The sequence below is a fragment of the Myxocyprinus asiaticus genome, chromosome 4 (assembly GCF_019703515.2).
Source record: "Myxocyprinus asiaticus isolate MX2 ecotype Aquarium Trade chromosome 4, UBuf_Myxa_2, whole genome shotgun sequence".
Classification (NCBI taxonomy): Eukaryota; Metazoa; Chordata; class Actinopteri; order Cypriniformes; family Catostomidae; genus Myxocyprinus; species Myxocyprinus asiaticus.
The window spans coordinates 31,614,769-31,642,530 of record NC_059347.1 but is presented as its reverse complement, the minus strand read 5'-3'; the positions used below and the strand labels follow the sequence as shown (position 1 = coordinate 31,642,530).

The window sequence follows — 27,762 nt, the reverse complement described above, 5'->3', positions numbered from 1 at the left end:
TGTTTATTCTGTAGTGAGTCTTTACTGTACAACAAGTAGAAGTATGTTCTAGGTAGGGGTGCAACAGAGCTACTGGCCTACTGTGGTCAAAATGGCCACCATATACATGTCGTTTGGCAGAGGATAGAGATACAGAATTCCTGTACTGCAACTTGCAACTTTTTTTTTTTTACTTTTTTTTTATTCATATAAGTGGGTGGGGTTTGTTGCAAAGGATTTGTAACATGGACCTACGTTTACTGCCTCAATCATAATTTCATTTCTGAAATAAGCTTATAAAATACCTGGGATCTCCTTGAATGTCAACAGTGGTTGAAACAGAAAATGGTACACATTTTGCTTAGGGATTATTCTGGAAAATTATTTACTCAGAAAATGTCTTGCTTTATCAAAAGTGTTTGCATATGGTATCGAGTTGCACCCTGACACTGTGGACCTTATTCAGAATAGCGCTATATAAAATTTTTTAAGGAGATAACTAGGCTGTCAGGTGAGTTCAATGTGTTGTAATGTTGTCTCAATTAGTGTTGATTGTTAAGCTGGCGAAACATAAAAAAAATGTCTTCCCAAAAATTTTGGCGCAGACAAAATCTCCAGAAAACACAAGCTGTGAAAATTAGATGTGATCTAGGACCTTTATAAAGCTTTTTGCAGTGCATGCCATTGAAGTTTTTGATCAAACATCCTGGGACCAGAAAAGAGCATATTGCTGTGCCCGACATGTCAACACCAGGTGGCAGTATACTTTCACACTTCACTCTGTTGTTGATACTATGTCTGCAGTTAAGAATAATAATAGTCCTGCTTTGTCTCAGTATTTGTCATTTTCCAAATATCTTTTATGACAAACAAGGACTAAGCTAAATAATGCAACGTTTTTCTATAATATTTATCTAATTCTTAATCATAAGCGTTTAAGAAAGCATTAAAAAAGCATGTTTTTAAAGTCATCTTTGTCTTAAGAGATTCTAAATGACCGAACATAATTGGTAATAAACTTGTTCATGTCATGCAAAGCCCAAAAATGTCAAAGACACAGGTGAAATGTCAATTACGCTTCACAATCTCCCCTTTGTTTTTAAAGATGTTAATAAATGACTAAGTCTTTTACAAATTAATTATAAATCATTGATATGCAGTTGTAATAACATGCATTAAAAAGATGACTTTCATGCAAAACCTGCTGAATAATTAGCCATTTTACCGCCCATGTTATAATTATAAATGCTTAATAACACTTATTTAGTATTAGTAACCTATGAAAATTTACCTCAATGTAAAGTGGACAAATGAAGAAAGAGTTATCTGCATTAGAAACCTGTGTAGCCTACATAAAGTTATGTATATGTTTAATGGTCATCATGCTTTAATATAAGATGTGTTCTGTGAATGGGCATGAATATCTGAACAGTGGTTTTGCAGAGGACTCAGTGTAGGACTAGGTAAGTTTGGACTCCACTTGGAATAGCACCCTTCAGTGGTTTGGAAAGCGGACTGTAAAAAAAAAGAAAAGACAATCCTTCCTTTTAATCTCAACATAATAATCTATTTGTGTGGCATTGTGACAAAAACATCATAAATTAGGCCATTTTGTTTTTGATTAATGTAAGCATGAATGTGTATTTATTAAGCTTTTATAACATGAATATTAAAATGCTCACTATTTGTCAAGTATTGCATGAAATGCTTATTCGTGTTGTTATAACTGCATATCTATGATTTATAATGCATTTATAAATGACTTATAAGTCAGTAATGAACTCCTTTATAAACCTTTTACAAATTTAACATTAATGTATAGTGTTACCGATGTTTTTCTGTTTTTAGTCGAGTGTGAGCACTGACCAAGTTTCAGATTGCACTGTTGAACGTGTCATATAAAGTGTGATATGTATTTTACAACTAAATATTAAGCAAAAAAAAAAAAACCTTCATTGTATTGCATGTTCAACTATGTTGTATCATTTATTATCCAACAAGACATGTACAATATTTTGAATATATTTCACACCTGAACACACTTGTTGAAAAAGAGCTTCTCTTTCTATTATTTTATAAGCCACTAATCATATAACATTCACAGAAGAACTAGAATCCCTCAAAACAGCCACAGGATTTGTTCCCACGTACTGCTGAAGGAGGAGGGGGCTTCTGAACTGGTGAAAGCTGCTTGTAGCGTCTCCAATAACTCTTTAAAGAGCGGCTCGTATGTTTAAAGCGCCCGTGGTTGTTTGTGCTTGTTCCTGTGTAATTATTCGCGTACAAGTCGTCTTTGCCATGGGGTCGTACATTTAAGAGGCAGGATTTTCGTGTGGGAACCGTTCCCTATGAGAAGTTTCGTTGATCATAAAGTTAGAGAACGCACTGAACTGTTTCTATTCGGACTGGATGCTTCCAAGTAACGAAACCGACCGACTTGCTGCAAGACTTAAAGCTCAAGCACTGGTGCATCATTGATTTGAGCCATCGGGAAATCAACGATGATACGCTCGAATTCACACTCAAGTTAAAGTGATTCTTTGGAGCATTTGGATTTAGACAACAGTTTCTTAAGTGAAAATGGGTCCTGTTTGGATCTTTATTACCGCTTTTATTGGATATAGCACCAGCTTGCCTGGAGTAGAAGGTTAGTGTTCCTCTTACACTGAATTCAGTGGAAAATGTCTTTTCTAATTGAAAACGAGCAAATCCATGCATGTGTTTTTAAGTGGTTATTTGCTATAAATAGTTTTACAAATGTGCACAAATCAGTTTCTCCGGTAGGAAAGCGTTGAAATAGGCGATAAAATATCGATGCCCAATACAGAGAATTCAATCTCATACTCGGTTCAATAACTGCATGACTGTAGTATCTTTTACTGATGTTTTTCCTTATTAGTCAGTCAGTAGGCTATATCAAACGCAACCCGCAGGACAAACATCCTAGATCTCCACACATCAACCAGCTGAGTTCTTTGACAATAAAATCAGTGATTGTATTGAGAAAAAAAAATATATATATATATTTATTTATTTATAAGACTATTTTGTGTTTCCAGAGGGAATATGCTTGCCTTCCTTTATGGAGTGAAACTTTGATTAAATCTTCAAAACACTTCACACAATCTTCAAATTATTTTTTTAGACATTTACTGAATCAAGTGCTTTAGAAATAGCCATAAAATGAATACAAATCTTCTTGCTGTCTGAAATGAATGCGCTCTGATTTGTTAAATTGTTAAGTACTGTTTTAAACACCATTCATTTATAAGTAGCTTATCCAGAATGATCCATAGAAACATGTATGTTGACAGAAAAAATTCATGTCATATACTGAAGATTATATAATGCTGACACCCTTTCTTTTTACAGCCATTTGAGAGTAAACCGTTAAATTTCATTAATGAACCGTGTGACAATCTTTTGTGTACTCTCACATTGGGGGACAGGAAGGGCGTTTATGAAAGCCTAAGACATTGTCTGTGACATGATTGCCATGACAGTGACATTTGTCCAAGACATTGTCTCAGATATGATTGCCAAGACTGTGACATTTGTCCACAAATAATAATGAACTTGTCTATTGGACTGTTGGTGAGAGTTGGTGTATTGATTATTTTTCACTCTTGTTTTCCTCATTCTCTCCATCCACAGGAACGTGTGTCTATCAAGGCTCATTGTTTGCGGTACGTATCCATTCCTCCTCGTTTCTCTTCCTTTTAACCTGAGTATTAATGTACCTTGGTTGAGATCTTTAAGCAATAATTCTGGCCGATTTATGCAAGCTGGACATTGTGCCATTAATTATTTAGGAGACAATTATCCAAGCACTGGCATTGAAAGGAGTTGCCTGATAAAGTATCAGTCAGAATAGTCCTAACCACCACTACAGATATATTGTAAAAGAAGTGGCTCATAAATAATGACACATGCTGACTTTGTGAATGGCAATGAGGGTGAGATGGTCTAGATTTTGTATCTTGAGAAATGGCCGGTAGAAAGAGAAAGTATTCAGGTATCTCTTCAATGGCTCAGTGCAATTTGCAGACCACCTCTCTGATTTCCATACATTAGTTTTTCCTCATTTGCTACATTGCGTGCTTATGAATAATGAGATTGCCCTTTTGTTGTTCCATTTATAGATCTGATGGTAATTTGGATGTTAACACGTGTGTGTGTGTGTGTGTGTGTGTGTGTGTGTGTGTGTGTGTGTGTAATTTTGAACTTCATTCATGATAACTTGCAGGAATAATAACATCTTACAATAAGTGCATGGTAAAATTCTTAAGGGAATGTTTGCTTTTGTTATTACAGAGGAGATATTTCTGGTGGAGCAGCTGGTACTAGCTCTTTTATAAATGCTTGAAACAACCTTCATACAAGGATTTGTGGAGCATAACAGGATTTCTTCGTGTTTTAATGGTGAATAATGACAAATCTCGCTCTCTGCCATTTCATAATGACAGTAATTAAAAGAATTGTAAACACACAGCAGCAGGATTTCTCTGTCACTGCCCTGAGAACTGTGCTGTGACAGTGAATGGTATGTGTGTATAATGCCCTGTTACTCGGCTCCTCCTGGGATCGAAGAGGCTTTGTGGGAAATGGGGGGAAAGGGTTGGGAAGACGGTAGTGGGCAGGTGGAGGCATGCTGGAGAGAGTCAGGAAGAGGCTCTTTGGAGTTCAAAAGAAAAGTCAGCCAAAACACCTGGACAAGGAGCCAAAGTGTCTTAAAAAAAAAAAAAAAAAGAAAAAAGGCAAGATTTAAGTAGCAAGGATTGTTTCAATCTTTGTAGAAATGAAAATAACTAATAAGATAACAAATGAATGGTTTAAAATAGTTTAAGACTGCTGTGTGGTTAAAGCTGAGCATACCTTAGGTAATGTGAGTCTTTTTTTTTAGTACTTTGAGTATCAGAAATGTATTAAGGCACTTTAGATGTGCAACGCTGCTTTATTGAATGTGCTAATTATGTGTTTAATGTGTTTTTTTTTCCTTCTTTCTTTATCTGCCTGGTGTAATGATATTGAAAGTGAAGGTACTGTAATTTTTTTTTTTTATTAATTATAACAGTGGCATGAAGTGGATTTTATACTCGTAATATGAATGTCCTGTTGAGAGTTACTTGGCAGTTGGTCCAAAGTGTTTTCAACAATTATTTATGACTATTACTCTGGCCTGAAACAGAGAGTATACAACTGGTACTAAAACAGTAGATTACATGACAGATGCTGAGATTTCTCAGGAGTGTTAATTTCTCATAAGCAGACACTGGCTGAAAACAACAGCTTTGCATGTTTCTGCCGAACAGTTCGTGCAGTGAATACAATACAAAGATTAATGAGACCCAATGCAATAACGCACACCCTTTCCATTTTGCAGTTCACTCTAAAATCAAGTACAACACCACATCTAAACATAGCACGCGTGCCCCGGGGCACAAATTACTTGCATTGCAAGTAGTCCGCCTCTATGCAATGGAAATGTAGGGCAACACAAGAATAGAACACGGACTACCAGAAATGACACAGATGAGGATTTTGCATGTTTGATTTGGTTTATATGACAATAGAAAAGATTTGGGAAATTGTCAGGCATAATTTTCCTTTCTCTATTGGTCTGTTCCATAATCAGTAATGAAGAGCATTCACTTCATGCTTGGAGGGCAGACATATAGTCAAATTAATTTTAACAGATTGAAATGGGAAACTTTTTTTTAATTGCTGCCTGAATAAGTACTACTTTCATGTTTTAAATGCATTTATTTATTTTTTTTACTCCAAAAGCATTAAATCACGTGTGTTGTGAATATAGCATTGCTAAAGTTGGACTGGATTATTTGCTTAAGCCCTGACAGTAATTCTTCAGTGGCAGGAGGGTTGCCAGTACGTCAAATCAAATCAAATCACTTTTATTGTCACACAACCATATACACAAGTGCAAAAGTGTGTGAAATTCTTGGGTGCAGTTCCGAGCAACATAGTAGTCGTGACAGTGATGAGACATATACCAATTTACAATAAACATCAGATTTACACAACACAATTTAAAATCTAATATACACATAATTACACATAACACAATATACAAATAATAACATACAGTGAACAGTATACAATACACACAATATAGAATACACATTATGCAATAAAAATAGTATATATAGTATATATAAAATGTTCAGTAGGTTGCATTGTACTGTATTGACATTCAGGCTGTCGGTTGATAGTCAGTTGCCAGTGTGTTGTTAAGAGAGAATAGAATTTATGACAGTCCGGTGTGAGATTAATACGAATAATAAAGTGCAGTGCTGATGTATATTGGTTGTGAGAGATCAAGAGTTCAAAAGTCTGATTGCTTGGGGGAAGAAGCTGTCATGTAGCTGTCACGTGATGTTCATCATGGTGCTTTCACCCATGCCACCCATGATGTTAGAAATCCCTCATGTCTTTCAGGAGGACAGCCTTGTTCCTCAAAGGATAAAGCATTGGGCTTCATTACCTAAAGGCACATAGAGGTTCTCCTTGACTTAAGCCTTATTAGGGTGTTTTCTAATTTTACCATGTGCACATACCCTCTGTTTTAATGAAACAGGTCATTAAATACATAGCTGGCCAACTTTATTAAGTCTTTGCACCTTGAGCAGTAGTCGAAACCAAATCTTGTAGAATTTTATAGGGCCTTGTGAAATGTCTTCACAAACATACATCAAAACAAGAGAATGACTGGAACATGCCTACTGCAGTGAGTTTATACTCTCGGTTGCTAATAGTTACATTTGATTCACTCATGGATTCTACTTTTACATAGCCACAGATTTGGTTGGATTTTATCGGGGATGAGCTGGACCTGTTGACGCTGACTTGCTACTTAGTTTCATAGGTTTCCTGATGTGAATGACTTCATGTGGCTTTACTTGCAGGTGCTGACCCCTTTTTGGTCTATTGAGCAAATACGTCTTTGCCCCACTGGTTAAGCTAAACAGCAATATGACAAAGCAATTCCCTTGGGCACAGAGCACACATGGATGTTTGACTTAGCTAAAAAGTGGCTTTAAATTCCTGGATCCAGAATATTTGAAGAGAGCAGAGATTTTGACTAGTTTCTCAGGCTTGCACATAGAAGCATCATTCTTGTTTAAAAGCAAACACCCTGTTTGGCTAATAGACAAACACTCGAAACAACCTGAACTGTCTAGCACCTTCTCAGACAACTCGTTCTTGCTTGACAGTCTCATTTCTGAGTTGTTTGTCAAGAGGTCACCAGATTTTGTTTCCCAGTTCATTCCAAACGAATATCTTACAGCCCTGAGTTGAAGTATGTTTGCATCTTGTCCATTGCTGTGTACAGATCCCTAGTCAAGGGTGTACATTCTTAAACCATGACCTCACAAAAACAACTAACTTTTGTTAGTTCTCCTATAATGTTCATCATGTTTAGACCCCTGCATTCTGCACCATTCAATGTGCTGCGTCTAGCCTTTTTTTATGTCATAACACGTTCGGTGTGAACGACCCTATGGCCGGGCCTGGATGAAGGTCTTGTATGTTTTGCAGGGTTGAAACAGCAAATGTTTACCTAAGCCTTCCTTGTGGTTTGAGTCTTGTTTTTTACACAGATTAAATTTTCACTCCAGCTTCTTCAGAGGGTTCAGCGTTAAATCAGATGCCAAGAAGATTTCTTGAAATGAGCTCTTGATGAGAAGAGTAAGGCTACCTGTTGGTTTCCCTTAAGTGCAGCTGCTGGCAGAAGTCAACTTTCCAGCAGTCAGAATAATTCATGTTCAGACATGATTCATTCTGACATGTAGGATTCAACATTGATGCACTACAATTTCATTCCCTGCTGATTGACCAAAAGCTTATGATGAGAACTGCTGTGAGATAAACTGACCTTACTGGCCTTATTTCAAAGGTCAGTTTTAAGTGTAATTGTCAGTCTTGGAAAGTCTGACAATGGAAATAAAATTTCCAGATGCTTTTGAGAAAATTATGCTAGCTGACAAAAAAAAAAATACTCATGCCAGAGACTCCATAGCATCTTCACTGTGGTTATCTGCAGATCTGTGACTTCTCTGCTAATGTTTCCATTGTGTTTTTGAACATGGCTCCCTCTGAATTCCATGGAGACAAGCGGAGGTGAAATGACAGAGGTGTAGAGAGATGATTGCTTGAGGAAAGAGCTAGCCAGACGGGGCCTGTCTTTGGCTCCAGCCTCCTCCCCCCCTCAAGTGCCTAATTTTGGTTCTTGATCATGTTCCTCTGCTTAGTGGCAAAACAAAGCCTCTACGGTATGGCCTGCCACCCAAGACGTTGGGACTGAGTTTGCATTTGTTTTTGCTGGGACAAAGAGATCCTCACACATTAAATCTTACAGGTCTTGGCTATAGTCCCAGCTGATAACAAGGGATCTAACATGAGGTCTCAGCCAAGGAAAGTCTCATCCAACTTAACTAGAGGCAAGCTCCTGGCAGGTTCATACAGCAAAATGAATAGCCTTTATAAGAAACTTCAATTTTGATGATTCAGGTTGGCATTTATAAATGCTAATTTAGGCATGATTTGTGATAGAATTAAGATGCTTGATTGTTATCTTGATTGTGGCTTTGAATTGAATTACAAAGCCCCTTTCAGAATGTTTAATGGAAAATTCTCTAGTTTTGGCAGTTTAAAGGGTGTTAGAAAACTCAATAAGTACATTTACATGGGCAGTTATAATCAAACTACCATGGGTTTTTGCATTGTCAGCCTACAGTCTTCATCTCTTTGTCCAAGTAGGCTATACATGACACTATGCGCAGTCGAATCGCTGAAGAAAGTAAGGCAGATGAGAAAGTGACCTAGATGTTTTCTGGTTGATCTTTTACGTCATAGTAGCGCATTAAAGAAGCCAGCTACATTGAGACCCACACAACAGTCACAACAACAACATGGACAAATTGACAGCCACGTAGATACAGTATTTGCAGATATTAAATAATAAAGTATATTGTGATAATTAACATGCACAATATTGTTATCGTGAACAATTTCTGGAAAACCTCTTAACCAAATTATTTAGATTTTTCTGAATGCACTGTAGCATTTTCATCAATAAATCAATATTCCCAACACTCTAACTCTTACAGTAACAGGAAGACATATCAAATTATTAGGAAACTCTAAAATTCATGTTTCTTTTTCAATTAAGCTTTTCCCTCAATATGTTACCATTGTTGTTACTTGTTCATTTGCAATGAAAATAAACCATAATAAATTAGATAAATTCAAAATAAATACTTTGGAAAAAAGCCATCATGTCTCTTTGAATCTTATATGGTTTGATCTTTGCAAAGTTACTTTCTTTGTGACCTTTTAATTTAAAAAGAACAAAACAAGTAACAATCTTGTAATTAAGAGCAACAATAACGTTTATTTATCCCTCAACCCATTTTGAAATTCAATTCAATACTGTGATAATACCGTATACCGTGATAAATGCTCAGCAATTATCGTGATATGAAAATTTTATACCATCACATCCCTACAGCCACATGCATTTCTTACATTCGTTACGCATTGATTTTGGTGCAGATTAGATGTTCGTTATCCGTTGTGTTTATGGTGATGTCCGAATGCTGAAGACGACTCAATTTGCTCCTGGATTATTCTAACTATACAAGCTCTGCTTTGATTCACTTTCATCCTTATAGTCTCTGTGTAAAGCGTAATAATAATGTTATCACTGAGGAAAGATAATTAATAGACAATTAAGAAAATGTTTGGTTTGTCTATATTTTCCTAGCAAATGCTGGTATTTGTTGTCTGTATATGTAACAGGTCCAGCTCGACCCACTCTGAGTGGGATTCAAACCGGCGTCAGCCGACATGGGAGGCATGTGCACTAACAAGGAGGCTAAAGGCTACAGCCTCTAGCATCAGTCGCTAGTGCGACTTTTAAATGCTCTTTGCTCTATAAACAAATCTGAACTCTGTTAATTATAGGACTGGTCTTAAAACATAAGATACCAATACTAACATAAGATAGCTCATTTCTCCATGGCTGACAGATGCACTGCAGACAGTCACAATTTTAAACCAACATACTGTATATACAATCTCAAAGCCAAACAAAGTCGAGGACTCACAATTTAGCCTCATTCAGTGTTTTTGCAATGCATTCTTGTAAAAACACAGAGTGACTACATTGTTTGCAGAACTTGAGGAATTTCTTGAGGAGTGTTATATTTTTTTGTTTGTCAACAGGATTTGGGGGGTCTTGTGCCTTTTAAGCAGTACAGCATGTACAAGTAGCTGAGAGATGTCTTAAATTCGTTGGAGCATTGTCTTAAGCATCTGAAGAATTTTAAAAGGGTTCATTGTCAATGTTTACTTCTTTGTTTGTTTGTTTGTCTTTTTTGTGGCATATCTGCATGTATGCTATTCAGTCCATTTTATTAGAAGTCATTGTATTAACTTTTATGAGATATAATGTTCATATACTGAACCTCACAAACTGTTTACAAACATTTATCATAGACCTCAATGCACCTTAAACGCTGAATACAAAAAGGGACAATGTCATTTATATGCAAGAAGCTGAGTGTGTGTCTTGCATTTCCAACATAACTCATTCATAATACAAGGAATTGTTACACATTTTAAGTGATTTCAACTGATCAAGGAGTCTGTGAAGATCCACCTTCCTACAGGGTGTTTTTTTAAGGGGTGCATGAGAATAAAGAAAGATGGTGGGGGTTCCGAACAACACACAATGGAGTAGAGTGGTTGGGGAGAGCTCTAAATCTGATGTTTATTGTAGATTGATATATGTCTCATCACTGTCATGACTGCTGTGTTGCTTGGAACTGCACCCAAGACTTTCACCCACTGTTGCACTTGTGTATATGGTTGAGTGACAATAAAGTCAGGCACGTGCACACATAGACATCAAAGAGGGCTTGAGCACCTGCCCTTTTTCTTCCTCGAGAGAAAGTGCCCTTTTTTCTGGGGTGTTTTTTAAATTTATATATATATATATATATATATAAATTAATATATATATATATATATATATATATATATATATATATATATATATATATATATATTCCTGTTTGCGCACAGCTTCCCTGTCAAACAAATATATTTATTGAATAAAAAATCAAAATATCAGGTCGGGAGATGAGACTTTGTCGAGTTCCGATGCCCTCCCTTCCTCTCTCTCTCCATTTCTCTCTCCCTCTCTCTCCCCCTCTGCGTCTCCACGCAGCAGTGCAGCACACATCAGCACATCAGACACACAGACAGGCAGACAGGCAGGCAGCAGCCCCTCCCAGCTCCTATCACAGTTGTGTTTTTGTTGGCTTGTGTGGAGGTGAGTGGTGATGAACAAAAGACTAAGCTACCAGTGCCTCGACATTACAGATAATTAGCCAAAAGTCAAAAGACAAATATAGTTAACTTGTGTCTTGCTAACATGCATGACTCGTGAGCTACTAGCTAATGTAAAAAGTTAGCTAAAGTTTAGCTAAGGCAATATATCATGGCCATACAGGCTAATGTACTGTACTTAATGGAGACACTACAGGTGAATACAGTAAAATTTGTGTATAATAATGTCATCACAATCACCACATGAATATGCAAATTAGGCATTAACTAATTAAAATGCGCTCATTTGCATACATTTGACAAGGCACTGCAGGTGAATAGGATAAACAAAATAACTAAAGCATATCACCACAGAACTTCCCCAGTCAATGACATTTTTAAATATTTAGATAATCACGCATAGAACATTGAACGGCAGCGGTAGATCTGCGGCAACTACTACTAATCATCATGGATGTGGAGGATGCGTCAAACAGCGATACAACACCTGAACATCCTCGGCTTTTCGTAATGAAGAAGGACAATTGCTTGATCGTGTCATGTGAGTTTAGCATGCTCAAGTCAGTCAAGATATCAGCATTAATTCGTCCTCTAATTTTAAGAAACAAGGTACATTTCATCCCAGCAAACACAGTACGTTCTGATGACGTCGCCAGTTAGTTGTCCTTTCGTCAGCGTGACATTACTTTCTGACAACGTCTTGGTAAAGTTCCATTTTTAAGTATCTTGGCTGACGTTCCAGAGACGTCGTGACCATGTCCTGAGGTGAATACTAAAGAAGACCATGGTCTCTGGGTGAACTGATTATTTTGTAGAAATCTGTTGAGTATGAAACAATTGCGTGAGTGTGAGGGAATTAAAATAAATTGGTAAGGAAGTCAGAGTTGTGTTAATATATTTAAAATAAATAATTATTGGTGGTGTGTCAAGATCCAGAAATTCTGGTCGAAGGTTCAGAATTTTGTGTGCGATGTGGTGGGCACTCGGGTTTCGTTTTGCCCCAGACTTTGTGCTCTGTGGTGGAATCTCGATGGGGAAGTCATCAATGTGGGGGATGGCCATATTGAGAACTGGGTTCTGACCTGTGTGATGATCGCCAGGCAGGTTATTTTGAGGGGTTGGAGGTCAGCTGGTGCGCCCCCATATCCGGAGTGGTGCATGGAGATGGGGAGGGTAGCGGCTTATGAGGAGGTGTCATTGGGAAGACGGAGTGATTTAGATTTGTTTGTCCAGAAATGGGGCAGGTATTTGGAATTTTTGGGGGGCTCTCGGGTGGGGTGTGGAGAGAGTATTGTAGTATAGTTTTTAAGTGAGCATGATTATTATCTGTGTATGTATGTATGTATGTGTATATATATATATATATATATAGTGTGTGTGTGTGTGTGTGTGTATGTGTATGTATATATTTACTTATGTGTGACTGCAGAATTGTTGGTTGGGGAGGGGGGTTTTGGGGTATAAATGTTGTGTGTGTATATATATATATATATATATATATATATATATATATATATATATATATATATGTGTGTGTGTGTGTGTGTGTGTGTGTGTGTGTGTGTTTCTTGTTATTATAAGATTTAATAAAAAAATGTTAATTACAAAAAAAAAAATAAATAAATAAATAAAAAATAATAATTATGAGAAGTGCCCTTTTTTTCTACTTGAGCCCCTGCCCCCAAAAATGTCTGTGCACGTCCCTGAATAAAGTGATTTGATTTTTAAAGGTTAGTGACCTTTAAACAATACTAGTGTGGGGGTCAAACCTGGACAGGAAGTGTGTAGTATGTTAGTCATAGAGTGTTCTATAGTGATAGAGTGGTCACAGTAATAGTTTTGTGCCAAAGTAGACTAAATTGAACTCATTAAGGCAGTAATTATACTCATTTTCTGTTTCGACCAGGTTGATTTCAATGTCATAAAAGTATTTTACAGCCATCTTTTTATTTTGAGGTTCCTTTAAATTCCTTGGTCATTAAACGTCTAAAAGTTAAACAAATTATATACACATCTACATGAAATGTGTTTTTTATGAACTGGTTTTGAAAAAAAAAAATGAAAGGAGATTAAAACTAGTTTAAGCTTAAAGGGATAGTTCACCAAAAAATGAAAATTCTCTCATGATTTACTCATCCTCCTGGCATCCCAGATATGTATGAATTTATTTCTTCTGCAGAACACAAATTAAGATTTTTAAAAGAATATTGGGTGAGAAACAGATCAATATTTACGTCTTTAAACACATAGATTTAACCATCATATGGATTACTGTTATGCTCCCTTTATGTGGATTTTGGAGCTTAAAAATCTTGGCACCCATTCACTTGCATTGTGAGGACCTACAGAGCTGAGGTATTCTTCTAAAAATCTTAATTTGTGTTCAGCAGAAGAAAGAAAGTCATACACACCTGGGATGCCATGAGGGGGAATTTTTTGGTGAACTATTCCTTTAAATTGGGTTAGGCTCATTTTAAGATAAAGTTTTTTTTTTTTAGCAGTGTGCTGTCCAGGAAGCGCTGAGCCCCTGCTTTTCAATGGTGTCAAGATGCCACAAGCAAACTTGTGGGTGTATTAATAGCAGGCAATTACATCTGCTCGGGGTCATGCTCCCCATGCCTTTAGACACTGGCATTCTTTATCTTGTTTGCTGGAAATAGCCAACAGCCTCCACCCTCTTTACAGAGAACCGAGTCAGCTCAGTGTGCTTACATTTGTGGCTGTCAGACAAGGTAAACAAGCTCCTTGGATTCCTCATTGCCCTCCACACTCATTGATCCACACACATAATTAATCTCATCAGTTCACAACCACCCATGTCTGCAAGCTCAGTTCAAGAGCCAAGCCCACTGGGGGGCCTGGGTAGCTCAGTGGTAAAGATGCTGGCTTCCACCCCTGGAGTTCGCTAGTTCGCTAGTTTGCGTGCTGAGTGACTCCAGCCAGGTCTCCTAAGCAAACAAATTGGCCCGGTTGCTAGGGAGGGTAGAGTCACATGGGGTAACCTCCTCGTGGTCGCGTGGTGAGTTGAGCGTGGATGCCGCGGTGGGTGGCGTGAAGCCTCCACACGCGCTATGTCTCAGTGGCAACGCGCTCAACAAGCCACGTGATAAGATGGGCGGGTTGATGATCTCAGACGCGGAGGCAACTGGGATTCGTCCTCCGCCACCCAGACCGAGGCGAATCACTACGTGACCACGAGGACTTAAAAGCACATTGGGAATTGGCCATTCCAAATTTGAAAAAAAAAAAAAAAGAGCCAAGCCCACTGGATGTGTTTTCCACAGCTTTCCCACTTTGAATTGAGTAGAAGTCGGACAGCTGTATTAACATGCAAATATGTCTCCTGTGACCACTTGTGGTTGGATTTTGTCAAAAAGAGGGTCTCTGAGTGACTCCAGCCAGGTCTCCTAAGCAATCATATTGGCCCGGTTGCTAGGGAGGGTAGAGTCACATGGAGTAACCTCTTCATGGTCGCGATTAGTGGTTCTCGCTCTCAATGGGGCATGTGGTAAGTTGTGCATGGATCGCGGAGAGTAGCATGAGCCTCCACGTGCGGAATCTCTTTGGTGTCTTGCACAACAAGCCACGTGATAAGATGCGTGGATTGAAGGTCTCAGAAGCGGAGGCAACTGAGACTTGTCCTCCACCACCCTTCATTTTACACAACTGCCTACATTCAGGCCATTGTAATTTACCATAAAGTCACAAGCAATTTCATTATAAATAAACTCCCTTCCAGACTGGGTTCGTGAAGGTGTTAATTGATACTATATGACTATAGTTCATATATTCATTCTGATTGCTCCCCTCCTGGCCCAACATGTCCCGCGGGACTGCGGCATCATATTTACTCTCTGGAAGGTTATGTCGTGCAGTTATGTCATGATGGGATTCTGTTCCCCATATCAAGTGCACCGAGTCATTACGTTCATAACCTCGGTTCCCTGAGACGAAGGGAAGGAAACATTGTGAACGCTGGCCACACTACAAGACTCAGAGTTCTTCTGAGATGCGTGCGATGTGCTCCTTGTCCCTCAATCAGAAAATTCTGAGGAATGGTGTTTGTGCACCTGCTTTTGTAGCAGACAGCTTTGTGCCTAAAAGGGCGGGGCTCAAACACCATAGCCAATATTATAATATTGGCGTTATCGTAGAGAGGTTTCAGTTAGGTCGTGTGGAAGGACAACTCCCCATATGCGTTAGCACGCAATGTCTCGTTCCCTTCGTCTCAGGGAACCAAGGTTACGTACGTAACCGAGACATTATTCATTGTTTCGTACATCCTAATGATTTTGTTCCTCATATTCTTTTGGTGGCCTGATATTAGGAATATTCCACATGATTTCTGGTAGAAAAAAACCTTAAGGCATCATACTGTAGATTAACATCTAATAATTAATGTTCCATAGAGGTAAAAGATGTTTAAAGATGCGCGAGTCAGGGAAGAAGTTTCTTTTAACAGAAAGTTTGATTTGCGCACGTCTCTTTATTTAGCAAGGGTCAGATTATTATTCTCACTGTTCAGTGTAAATCATGTAGCTGCTAATAATGTCACTGGCAAACTGGTGAATAATTCTGTTTTAGTCACTCGCCAAAGGCAATTTTTTTTCTTGCATTTGGTGCATGTCGAGTGTTTTTTTGGACCCTGTTTACAGTGATATGTAACAAATATTTACGTAAGTAGCTACATTGACACGAATGACTGACCGTTCTTTAAAAAACTAATAAATTGCCTGTGGCACCATTTTGCGGCCCCCTTCATCATATCGCTGCCCACTTTGGCATATCATGGCTCCGTTTCACGGCTGGCCCACTAGGAAAAGTCCCGGTTCTCCCAATGGCCAATCCGCCTCTGGTAGTATGCCATTCCGACCTCAGTCTCAGTTTGCGCACGTGCTCCGCAGACCACTTTTATTTTCTATGGGGGTGGGGAGGGGGATCTCTAACATGGGAGGAGACAGGGCAGATAGGGGAACTCCCCGTTTTAACCAATGGAAAATAAAAGTCTTGCAATGTTTTATTCCTACTAATAGCATGTTTTACTATATATAACAGGTTCATGATAATATCATGGAATATCAGTATTGCCTTTCAGTGGGCCCCCCTTCAGTGAGGGTCCCTGTTACTCCTGACCCATCATTACTCCTGGTCCGACACCCTGTTGTTGCGGCATCTGTTTTAAGTCGCTGGCCAAGGGTTGGCTAATGACCAGTCTCTGTAGTATGATTTACAGGTAGGCAGGGCAGTAAGACTGGTAGTGCTCAATTTCTCAGAGTTCCCTGTGATTGTCCCATGCCTGTCTTTACCTCACCATCTGTCTTACCTCTTCCCCGCATCCATCTTCACATCAAACGAATGCTACACTAGGCCCCACTCTGTTCAGGTGTCATGACAGTTATTGTTAACACCTGGATATGGTCTGCTTTGCCTCTTAATGGGGAAATCTGTAATTTGCAGCGGAAGGATTGCAAAAAAAAAAGAAAGAGAGTAAGGTAAGGGGAGGGCTATCCTTCAAGGTTTTTCCTGAGGCAAGTGCAGATCTGTCATTAGGATAGTGTGTTTAGTAATTTCACAGTGGCAAGAGTGAAAATTATCATTTGCGCGTTTTAGAAAAAAAGCACAGTTGAGAGAAACTGAGAATGTTTTATGGGAAATATAATTCATCTGTAGAAGGTTTGCATTTTAGTTACTTAACCTAGCAGCTTTTGGACTTTATGGAGTATTACTAATCTTACATTGCCATGAAAGCTAGAGTAACAATGTGACCTAACCTGGTGCGATGCAACAAATTAATTGTCTGTCTACACTGAATGCAATACTGCTGTGCAATGTGGCACAGTCACAGCCAGTCAGAACATATTTGATGTTTAATTTACAGTAAAATAGACTTTTGACCAATGAGATTGCACGGGGGCAGGGCTACCTAGCATGAGAAATAGAAATCAAGCGATCAACACAATGATCTCCATCAGAACTCCATTTTGATATACTCGGTTTTTCTATGCTGAAGATGTGTTTGAAGTAAAATGGTGCCAAAATTATCAATGCAGCCAATACTGAAGGACAAGGCTTTAGCATCAGGGGCCCTTGACAGTGCCAGGAATAATGCTCTGAGCTCTTTACTCTTGGGGAAGAGTTTGAAGACACATTTACTGACTTTAGTAATATAATCCCTTGTGTGATTCCTTTCAAATCCTTTCATGGAGATGAAAAATTTTTCTGAGCAGCTACATGAGTCATGTTACCTGGATTTCAGTGAGACAGAGATTAGGGATGTGCAAAACAGCATTTTTCCAAAATTTATAGAAGGTGGGTTGCTTGAAGGATTAGTTCACTACTCAGTCTTAAGGATAGCCTGTATAATTAGTCTAGTTTCAGGTTCACCTGACCCCAATCGGACAATTGCATGAGGGTGTTTACATAAGATGCTTTCTTGAGCTCGAAAACAGATGGACGAAGCCCAACAAAATGGAACAGTTTTGGTGCTTGTGACGGGACACTCAAAAACAGCACGATATGTGTCGCTTCTCTGAATGTGTACGGATGTAGGGATGGTGCTTTAAAGTGGATGACGCTTTAAAGACGCAACTTATCTAAGGGTTTAACTGTGCAAACTGTCTAACAGCTAAAGAACAACACAAAGTTGAGATGTTCTGTTTACCAAATGTTCTGGTACCCTGACTTTGCCCCATTCTGCCGAGTCACTGACAAGCCCCATCTCCCATCACACATTTTTGTGTCAGTTCAAAGGTGTTTAAATTTTTCTTTGGTGAACTGATAGTCTGTTCCATGGTCCCATGGAAACCAGGAAGAAGTCATGCTCACCTATTCAACGATTAGTGTGATTTTGAGGTTGCTTTTGAGATTACACTTTTACTCCACTGACGATTAGGTTTAGGGTTGGGGTTTGGATTTGTGTGTATGGTTAATCAAATATGCTTTCCCGTTTGACATGTAAAATCAATTACATGTTATACATTGTATTACATCATTTAGCCTTCAAAAAAAAAAAAAAAAAATAAATATATATATATATATATATATATATATATATATATATATATATATATATATCTTTTGCCACAAGGGGCAGTAGTTGGAATTTCTGAAAGCGCAGACCGATTTCAGCTGAAGAACTTTAAACCTAGAGTACTGTCACCTAACTCACAGTGAGATCAGTCTAAATGAAAGGTAATGTGTCATTTTTTCAATGTTAAAGTAATTTCTCCTATCCCATCTTAACATGTAGAGATAACAATAAGTAAATCACTAGTAGTTTGATTTCCCCGAAAAGTGTAAACACTGTGATTCTTGCTCTGTTTGTTTGAGTGACCCGTCCAGCTTGACACAGCAACATCGCCTCAACCAGTAACGTTAGTATTTAATGTATCTGTTGAGGTGGAGGGAGTATTCAGAAATCTGTTTGAAAACGTTTATCTTCGTGGTTCCATTCAGGTGCAGCAGAAATTACGCTTCAGCTTTTAAGACCTTGTACTAAAAAAAGCTTAAAATATACTGTATGTAAGAAAGAAAAAAATATTAAAGCTCACTAATTGACTTCGGGTGTCAGATGATTAGTTGACCATCGTGACCCATCCCTAATAGAGATGGAGGACCTCTCTCTGCGAAATTATATATTTACCATGTTTCTCATTAAACCATTGAATTCAAGTTGTTGTCAGTGTGGGAAATAAGGGGAGTGTTACTACTGAAACAGATTAATTTGAATTGTCTGAACTTTCAGTGTGGTATAAATAATAAATATGGTTTATTGCATGTCATACTGTATGTATTTTTTTATTTTTTGTATGTCCACATCAGAAATACTAAAATGACTCACCATGCATGGTCAAGCAGGAGTTCAGAGTTTAAATTGGGTTTAACAACCAGACAAACGTTCCACTCCCTGGCCTAGAGTCACCATAACAAAACCATATTAATGAGTGCCAGAGGCACTCAAGCTAAGCCGCATACAAAAGCCTCCTCTTTTTGACTCCCCAGAAGAAAAGATTTAACATTTGATACCCAATGTCTCTTTACTGCTGAACCATGGAAAAGGAGTCATAATGACAGACCAGAGCTTCCACCAAACCCCACTTCATCCTACATTTATGTGCAAGAATCAGAGAAAAAGAAATGTTGAGTGTCTCAAATCATAAAGCATGCTTTATCTATCATTATGTACTGCACTGATCATGTTGGAAGTTTTGCTCAGAGAAGCAATCTAACTGTTCCCAATTGTGTTAGTTTTGAATGTGAAAGGTAATCACTTTTTTAAGTTACCGGTACATGAATTGGTGTGATTCTGGCTGCTTTAGCTCAAAAAATGTATGTCAATAATATTTAAAAAGTAAAAGTATGGTGTTAAAAATGATATTTTGTCAAATATGGGAGGAAGCAGATCTTATGATTATGAATGGGGCATAAACATACATGTATAATAGTTACAATAAAAGTGCTAATGTATCACGCTGCATAATTTGCTGTGAATAACTTAAAGGCAATGAGATGTTATTTTTCTTGGAATATTCTCGGGATCTTACACACAAGAATCACCCTTTATAATTTCCTTCTCAAAGGTGCTCTCACATATACAACAGAGTTGGAGAACCCTTTTCTATACACATAACAATTGTTCAAATAAAAGGATTTTAGCATTTTCAACAAATCCCAGAGAGTAGGATTTATAGTGGCCTAGCAACAGGGACATGTTCCAACCCTATGTTTAAAGCTATGTGCTTTACATTGAGAGCTTACAAAAAGAATACAAGGTTGACCTTTGAGAGGGCCATGCCACTGTTTATTCGCTCAAAGAGAAATGGATCAGAAGGTGGACAGGTGTAGGCAGTCGAGAGGCACATTTTTTTTTAGCAGATTCCTGGAATATACTGTAAGTGTTTTACTCCATTGACGGACACTTGTTTAGAGAGAGAGAGAGAGAGAGAGTAATATTTTAACAGACAGATAAGATATCCACAGAAGTGCTAAAGATATAGATTCAATCCAAATACACAGAAGAGGAGTGCTGACTGTAAGTACTGATTAATATTGAAGGGTTCTGTGAGTCATGCAGTGTTCACCTGTTTAAGGAGTTGTTGTAATTTTGCATCATATTTCTGTCAGCCATGAGGAGTTTTCTTGCCCTGTTCATGAGACGGATTGACAAATTAGAGGATGGAGTCATAGTGAAGCTTAGATTGACTCTCTCTTAGCTGTGTTGTTGTCGACAGGAGAATACTTAGAGCACATATCTGTTTAGAATATGGGGTAAGTGCCAAACATTGAAGGCCTGTAACCCATTAGATGTGCATCATGAACTGCAGAGTTATCACAGTCCTCCTGGGTTGTTCCAGAAGAACTGTTCCTAGCAAAATGCACTTCAAGTCGCATAAGATAAGAGATAAGCAACTAATCTAAAAGTGCATTTTGTTTTTCTATAGGTTCCTATTGTGCAGTAATGATGTCAAATTGTTGACTATCCCGGAAGGCTAATTTACTTTGAGTTTTATCTGGAATTTCCAATGGGTTTTTAGAATGTGGTTTTCAATTTATGAGTAAAATAAGGTCTGTGATTACCATTATTTGAAGAGACTTTCCTCTTTTGTTCTAGAAATATAAATTACACACATCATAGCTGAAGCATTAGTTTTGAAGGTATTGTTAATAACTTACTACATAACTGTTGTACGAATGTACATTCATATCCATGTGGTAGTTGTAGTCCTAATTTGTTGACTTTATTTTACTTTATATCTTTAAACTTTATATTGACTTTATATTGAAGAACACTATTCTAAAAACTTTTGGAAATTCCTAAGAGAACCCAAGGCTGTTTCAATACCAAAATACGAATTCTCTTCTGAGTTTTCTAACTACAAATCGAACAGCTCTGTTACTTTCAAACAAATAAGTGTGTTGTTCGTTTTAATCGATAGAACTTTGTTCTGTTTGCATATCTTAGAATATAATGGAAAATTGTATAAATTATAAATATATTTCCTGTCCTTTGTGTTACTTTTTTGGATATTACCTTTTTGGACATTGGAAATACCAGCATGACATGCCAGTCATGGTACCTGACAGATATTCCACTCCCTGCCCTCAAGTCATACCATAACAAAGCCATATTAATGAGCACCAGGGGCATGCAAGTTAAACCACATACAAAAGCCTCCTCTTTCTGACCCACCAGAAGATAAGAAAAGACTCAGCATTTGGGACCCAATGTTTCTTTACATTTGAACAATAGGAAAAGAGATATTCTGATTTCATATAGACAAGAGCTTCTACTAACTCCCTGCTTTAGCCTATGTTTTAATGTTTATACAGTGGTGTGAAAAAGTGTTTGCCCCCTTCCTGATTTCTTATTTTTTTGCATGTTTGTCACACTTAAATGTTTCAGATCATCAAACAAGTTTAAATATTAGTCAAAGATAACACAAGTAAACACAAAATGCAGTTTTTAAATGAAGGTTGTTATTATTAAGGGAAAACAAAATCCAAGCAAAAAAATAAGAAATCAGGAATGGGGCAAACACTTTTTCACACCACTGTATGTGTGGATCACTGAAAAAGACCTGTTGAGTGTCCCAAGCGGTCTGTAGTTAAAAAAGTGCAAAGTAGCATATCTTTTTGTCTTAATCTAACATCCCAAATCTTTTTGTCTTAATCTAACAACCCATTCTTTTTGTTGGGGTGCCTTTTGTGATAAACACAGGGTAGTACTTTAGAAGTGTACAATGACAGACTGTTTCCTCCAGGAAGAGGAGGGGAATAAGGTTGTACAACAGTATCCTTTCACATCTTTACTTTTTCCAGGGGTCAGATCAAGGTCAGCACATTGTCTTGTAGTCGCTTTGTTATTCTGATGAGATGTGTTGTAACTTAAATGAGGAGTTCACTGAAATATATTATATTTACAATATACAACAGTTAGTTCCGGTCCTCGAATCTGATTGGATGAGATACGTTCCATGAGTACTGATGGTGTCAGCACTCCGATGCTTCCCTGTTTGTTTCTCTCCGCTTGTGTTCATACCGTTCTAAACTAAAGTGTAAGTGCAGTGCATATGTGTTGACAGCTATATGTGTCTCTTTACCTTTAATTTTGTAACATTATATTTTTTAGCCAGCAGGCGGCAGCAAAAGATAATTTTTGTGTGTAAAATGAGCCAGGTGATGTGAAGTGAGTCAGGGTCAGTCAGTGGTTTAATTCATCAGCACTACATGATCGCTCGGATTACTATTACACTACTAAATCTAGGAAATAGCTTTAAACAGCTTTAAACTAACAGCTTCAGCAATAAGGCTCATCACAGCTGAGAGACACAACAGACTGATTAATTACACAAACTCAAGGCACTTACCTCTTACCAGAGTTTCCACATTGGAGAGGACATACTGTCCAAAATGGCGGAGGAGATAACAGTTTCTATAGTGAATGACTATTGCGCATCAGCTACCGCAAAATAGGGAGGAATACCCCCGCTTGGACAGCTATTTTTCCACTGAGAAAATAGGATGAATTTGACCAAAATGACATTTTCTCCAGAAATTTGACTAACACACTACAGTACCTCTGCTTGGGAGTGGCAACAGGTGATCGCACACGATCCATCTCTCTCTCTCTCTCTCTCTCTCTCTCTCTCACACACACACACACACACACATATACACACACACACACCTTTGTTTTTCCAATAACTTGTTAGAAACAGCCCAAGCCGTGATACTACTTCTAAAGTGACATTTTTTAATTACTAATGAAGGCTTGGACGCATCATTTGGTTTGAACTAGCAACGGCAGATTCTGATCCGTCGTGTAAGAAAGTAGTTCCATGCACAAATGCATTTTTATGACCGCACTCAGTTTTTCCTAATTTTTTAAAAATGTACTTGTTCATTGAACTGTTGTATATAAGCAATATCACACTTGCAGTCGTGTGATATAGCCCTAAATCAGCACTGCTGTGATTCGGCCACAGGCCGAGTGCCATAGGTAAAACAGTGCTGATTTAGGGCTATATCACACGATTGCGAGTGTGATATTGCTTAATTCTCTAACAAAATTTAAAGTGATAAACTTCTACATGGATCTCCCCTACAGGAACACTATGAATCACAGAATGAAAAATGCAAGGGTAAACATTCAGTTCTCTCCCATTTAGTCCAAAGAACATGTTTAACAGCTCTTGCAACTCAATGCTGATATGTCATTTAAACAGCTCTGATGCAATCCAGAGGATGAAAAGTATTTTTAAATATATTTTTTGTTGTTTGTTTTATTTACCTTTTTAATTTACATGTAGATTAATGGATTTTACCTGTTTATGATTCACAAAATGATTCACAAAAATTAGCCTTTCATAGGTTAAAGATAAAGTTGTGGAATTTGTGTGTGGAATTATAAAAATAATGACCGTTTTCAAACAGGTTTCCTGAAAACTCTTCCCTTCTGCCATTGAAAAAAATAAAAATTAGTATTAAAATTTTTTTTTATTATTATTCTCAATAATGGTTCTCATTAGATTCTCATTACTGTAATACATTAATGAAATTCATCACTCAAAAAATTATTTAAGCCTATTTTTTTATATATATTTTTTTTTTAATTAAATCATACAATAACAATGAAATGCAAAACATATATATAAAATCAACATTTAAACCCCACAACCCCCCTCCCCAACCCCGCCCCCCACAAAATAACCCTGTGGTCAAACATAAGTAAATATATAGAAATAAAAATCAAACAGACACACATATATACATATATATATATATATATATATATATATATATATATATATATATATATATATACATACATACATACATATACAAACATACATACATACACATATCTATATCTATCTATATATATATATATATATATATATATATATATATATATATATATATATATACACATACATACACATACATACAGTACATACATACACACACATAATAATCATACTAACTATATTACACTACTCTCTCCACACCCCACCCAAGAGCCCTCCAAAAACTCCAAATACCTGCCCCATTTCCGTATAAACCTATCCAAGCCACCCCGTCTTCCCGATGACACCTCCTCATAAGCTGCCACCCTCCCCACCTCCGTGCACCACTCCGGATATGGGGGCGCACCAGCTGACCTCCAACCCCTCAAAATAACCTGCCTGGCGATCATCACACAGGTCAGAACCCAGTTCTCTATATGGCCATCCCCCACATCAATGACCGCCCCATCGCCCAGAACACAAAGTCTGGGGCAAAACGAAACCTGAGTGCCAACCACGTCGCACACAAAATTCTGAACCTTCGACCAGAATTTCTGGATCTCGGCACACCACCAAAAAACATGGGCCATGTCTCCATCCTCCGACTGGCATCTCCAGCAGGTGGGTGTGTCTTTAAGACCAAGCCTATACGGTCTAGAGGGGGTCCAATAACATCTATGCAAAATTTTGAATTGTATAAGACACACCCTTGCATCTCTAGATGCAGACTTAACGTTTTTAAGAATCTTAGCCCACACTCCTTCCTCCAATGCCAAGTTGAAATCTTTCTCCCAAACTCTCTTGAGAGAAGTTAAGGCTCTGTCCCCCAGACTCTGAATTAACAGGGAGTAATACACTGATGCCTCATGACCTTTTCCAAAAGCCACAATCACCTCTCCCCAAGCATCTGCCTCCTTAGGGGGGTGTGTGCTACTCCCAAAAATAGTACAAAGCAGGTGGCCCAGTTGTAAATACCTATAAAACTGAGGTCTGGGGATCCCAAAATGTTGGACCAAGTTTTCAAACAATCTCAACACTCCATTTTCATATAGTTCACCGAGTGTAGCAACCCCCCTCACAGTCCACTCTGGCCAGCAGAAAGGGGAAAGCCATTACTGGACAGTACGCTGTCAGAGCCAAAGCTAAAAGGTATTAATAATTCTGAGGAGGCAAGGCATAGATCTAGTAGGTTCAGGGACATATAATAAAATATCATCTGCGTAAAGCAGAAGCTTATGCACCACACCTCCCGCAACCACCCCTGGAAAATCATCCTCCTTTCTTATCGCAGCTGCTAATGGTTCCAGGGCAAGACAGAACAATAATGGGGAAAGAGGGCAACCCTGCCGAGTGCCCCTATCCAGAGTAAAATAATCTGAAATTAATCCATTTGTTTGTACCGCTGCTACAGGATGTCTATAAAGTAACTTAATCCAACCAATAAATGTACTCCCGAACCCATACATTTCCAAAATCTTAAAAAGATAATCCCATTCTACCATATCAAACGCCTATTCGGTGTCAAGTGAGATGGCAGCGACCAGAGTCTGATCATTCGCTACTGACCACATGATATTGATGAGACGCCTAATATTATCAGAAGAACTATGGCCTCGAATAAACCCCACCTGATCTATATGTATAAGAGATGTCATAACCTTACTTAATCGGTTAGCCAAAAGTTTTGACAAAATGTTTACATCTAGTTGGATCAGGGAGATTGGACTTGCCCTGAATAACCAAAACTGCACTTTCTGCGCCAAAATAGTATTATATCTATATTTCAATCGGGTCAATTCTCTGAGGCCATCAGATGACATATGGCGCTTCAGCTCTGCCTCTGCACTTTTAATATTTCCTTCCAACTCCACGAGTATTCGTGCTTTGGATTTTTTGATGAATGAGGAATACTGTATGATCAGACCCCTAAGAACCGCCTTAAGTGCCTCCCAAGCCACGCCCATAGAGGATACCGAGGACCAGTTGGTCTCCATATAAATATTGATTTCAGTCTTTAACATTTGTTGGAAATCAGGATTTTGCAAAATGGATACATTAAGGTGCCAACTATATGATTTATTTTTCTCTATATGTGGCATCACCTCTAAACTCACCAGGGCGTAATCCGAGACTAAAATGTTTCCAATTGAGCAATCGACAACAGATGAAATGAGGGATTTGGATATAAAAAAACAAATCTATTCTAGAATAAATCTTATGGACTGATGAAAAAAATGTATAGTCCCTACCAGATGGGTTCAAAAGTCTCCAAATATCTGTAAGACCAAGATTTTTACACATCCTGTGAAGCGTCAATGTTGCTCTAGGGGGCTTACACACTTTTGCTTCACTATGATCAAGTCCATCAAAAGATTAAAGTCTCCTCCCAAAATTATATCATGAAGGGTGCCAGTGGCTTGCAACATCCCTTCAAGATCTATAAAAAAGCCCTGATCATCAGCGTTAGGTGCATAAATATTAGCCAAATCAGACTTTGCCCCTGAATTTCTGCTAAAACAATAATGACTCTTCCTAATTTATCATTAAACTGTTTGAGACATTTGTGGTACACTCATATTAAAATCTGACATTTTGATATAATAGAAAAAATAAATTGTGTGCCAAAGACAAAATTATGAAGACCACATCTCAACATCAATGCAACAATAAAACCCCGAACTTCCCCTGAACAAAACAAACAGAAAAAAGAAGAACGTGCACATTAACCCCACGCACGACAGCGCCAACCGGCGTCAATCCCTTTAAATTCAAAGAGTCCATGTACGCATACGAGAGCCCCCGCGACAACTTTGCCATCGGATTGCTCAGTTTTGCCTCACAAATTTGTAAGGCAAAATTACATAACATCAAATATTTTGTAAAACAAACCCCAGCCAATAGGCAGAATAAACACAAAGAACGTGTAGACTCATTCACAGAACTGTCTCGAAGGTGTGTTCCTTCACAAAACAAATTCCAGCCAATATAAAGCCGTTCACTTTCCTCGGTCAGACAAACGAATCTTCAGTGAGCCAGCTGATGAGTGCAGCAGATGACATAATCATTCCAATGTCCCACGAAAATACTCCACAAATCATACTCCAGCCAACAGGAGGCATAAGCACAAGGAACTGACAGATTTATCCATAACTGTCCCGAAGTAGTGTTATTTAACAAAACAAGCTCCAACCGCTAGGTGGGACCAGCACAAAAGGAAACGAAACACGCATCCCGGTTCCTCGGATGGTCAAGAGTCAATTCACTCGGAGGCCGCATAAAAGTATATCCCATGATTTACACAGTCCGCCAACTTTATAAAAGACATCCTTTGTGTGGGCATGTAGATATTTTGCGGTCATCCGTAGTGTCTATTCTCAATCTGCCTGGGAACTTCATTGTAAAAGTGATCTTCCATCAATGCAAAAGTTTCTTTAAGGAAAAGTGTTAATACACAAAACAAAACAAACTACAACCACTCGGCGGAGCCAACGCAAAAAGAAAAAAAATGGCGCCCAGCTTCCTCCGAAAGCCAGAGTATGTACAGTGAGTCAATCCACTCACAAGAAAAACACCCAGTGGTTACTCACCCATTGTTTCAATAAAAACATTGCCTGATTGGGACATG

At 38.1% G+C, this 27,762-nt stretch overlaps 1 protein-coding gene across 1 annotated transcript in view; it reads left to right on the top strand.

The window, feature by feature from the left end:
• The first annotated feature begins 2,291 nt into the window (after positions 1-2,291).
• Positions 2,292-27,762, top strand: part of LOC127433097 (extracellular matrix organizing protein FRAS1-like) — a 197,196-nt gene continuing 171,725 nt past the window's right edge. Inside the window, exons 1-2 of the mRNA XM_051684764.1 lie at positions 2,292-2,626; positions 3,634-3,665. Coding sequence (XP_051540724.1) covers positions 2,560-2,626; positions 3,634-3,665 — 99 coding nt within the window. The 5' untranslated portion in view covers positions 2,292-2,559. The remainder of the gene's footprint in view (positions 2,627-3,633; positions 3,666-27,762) is intronic.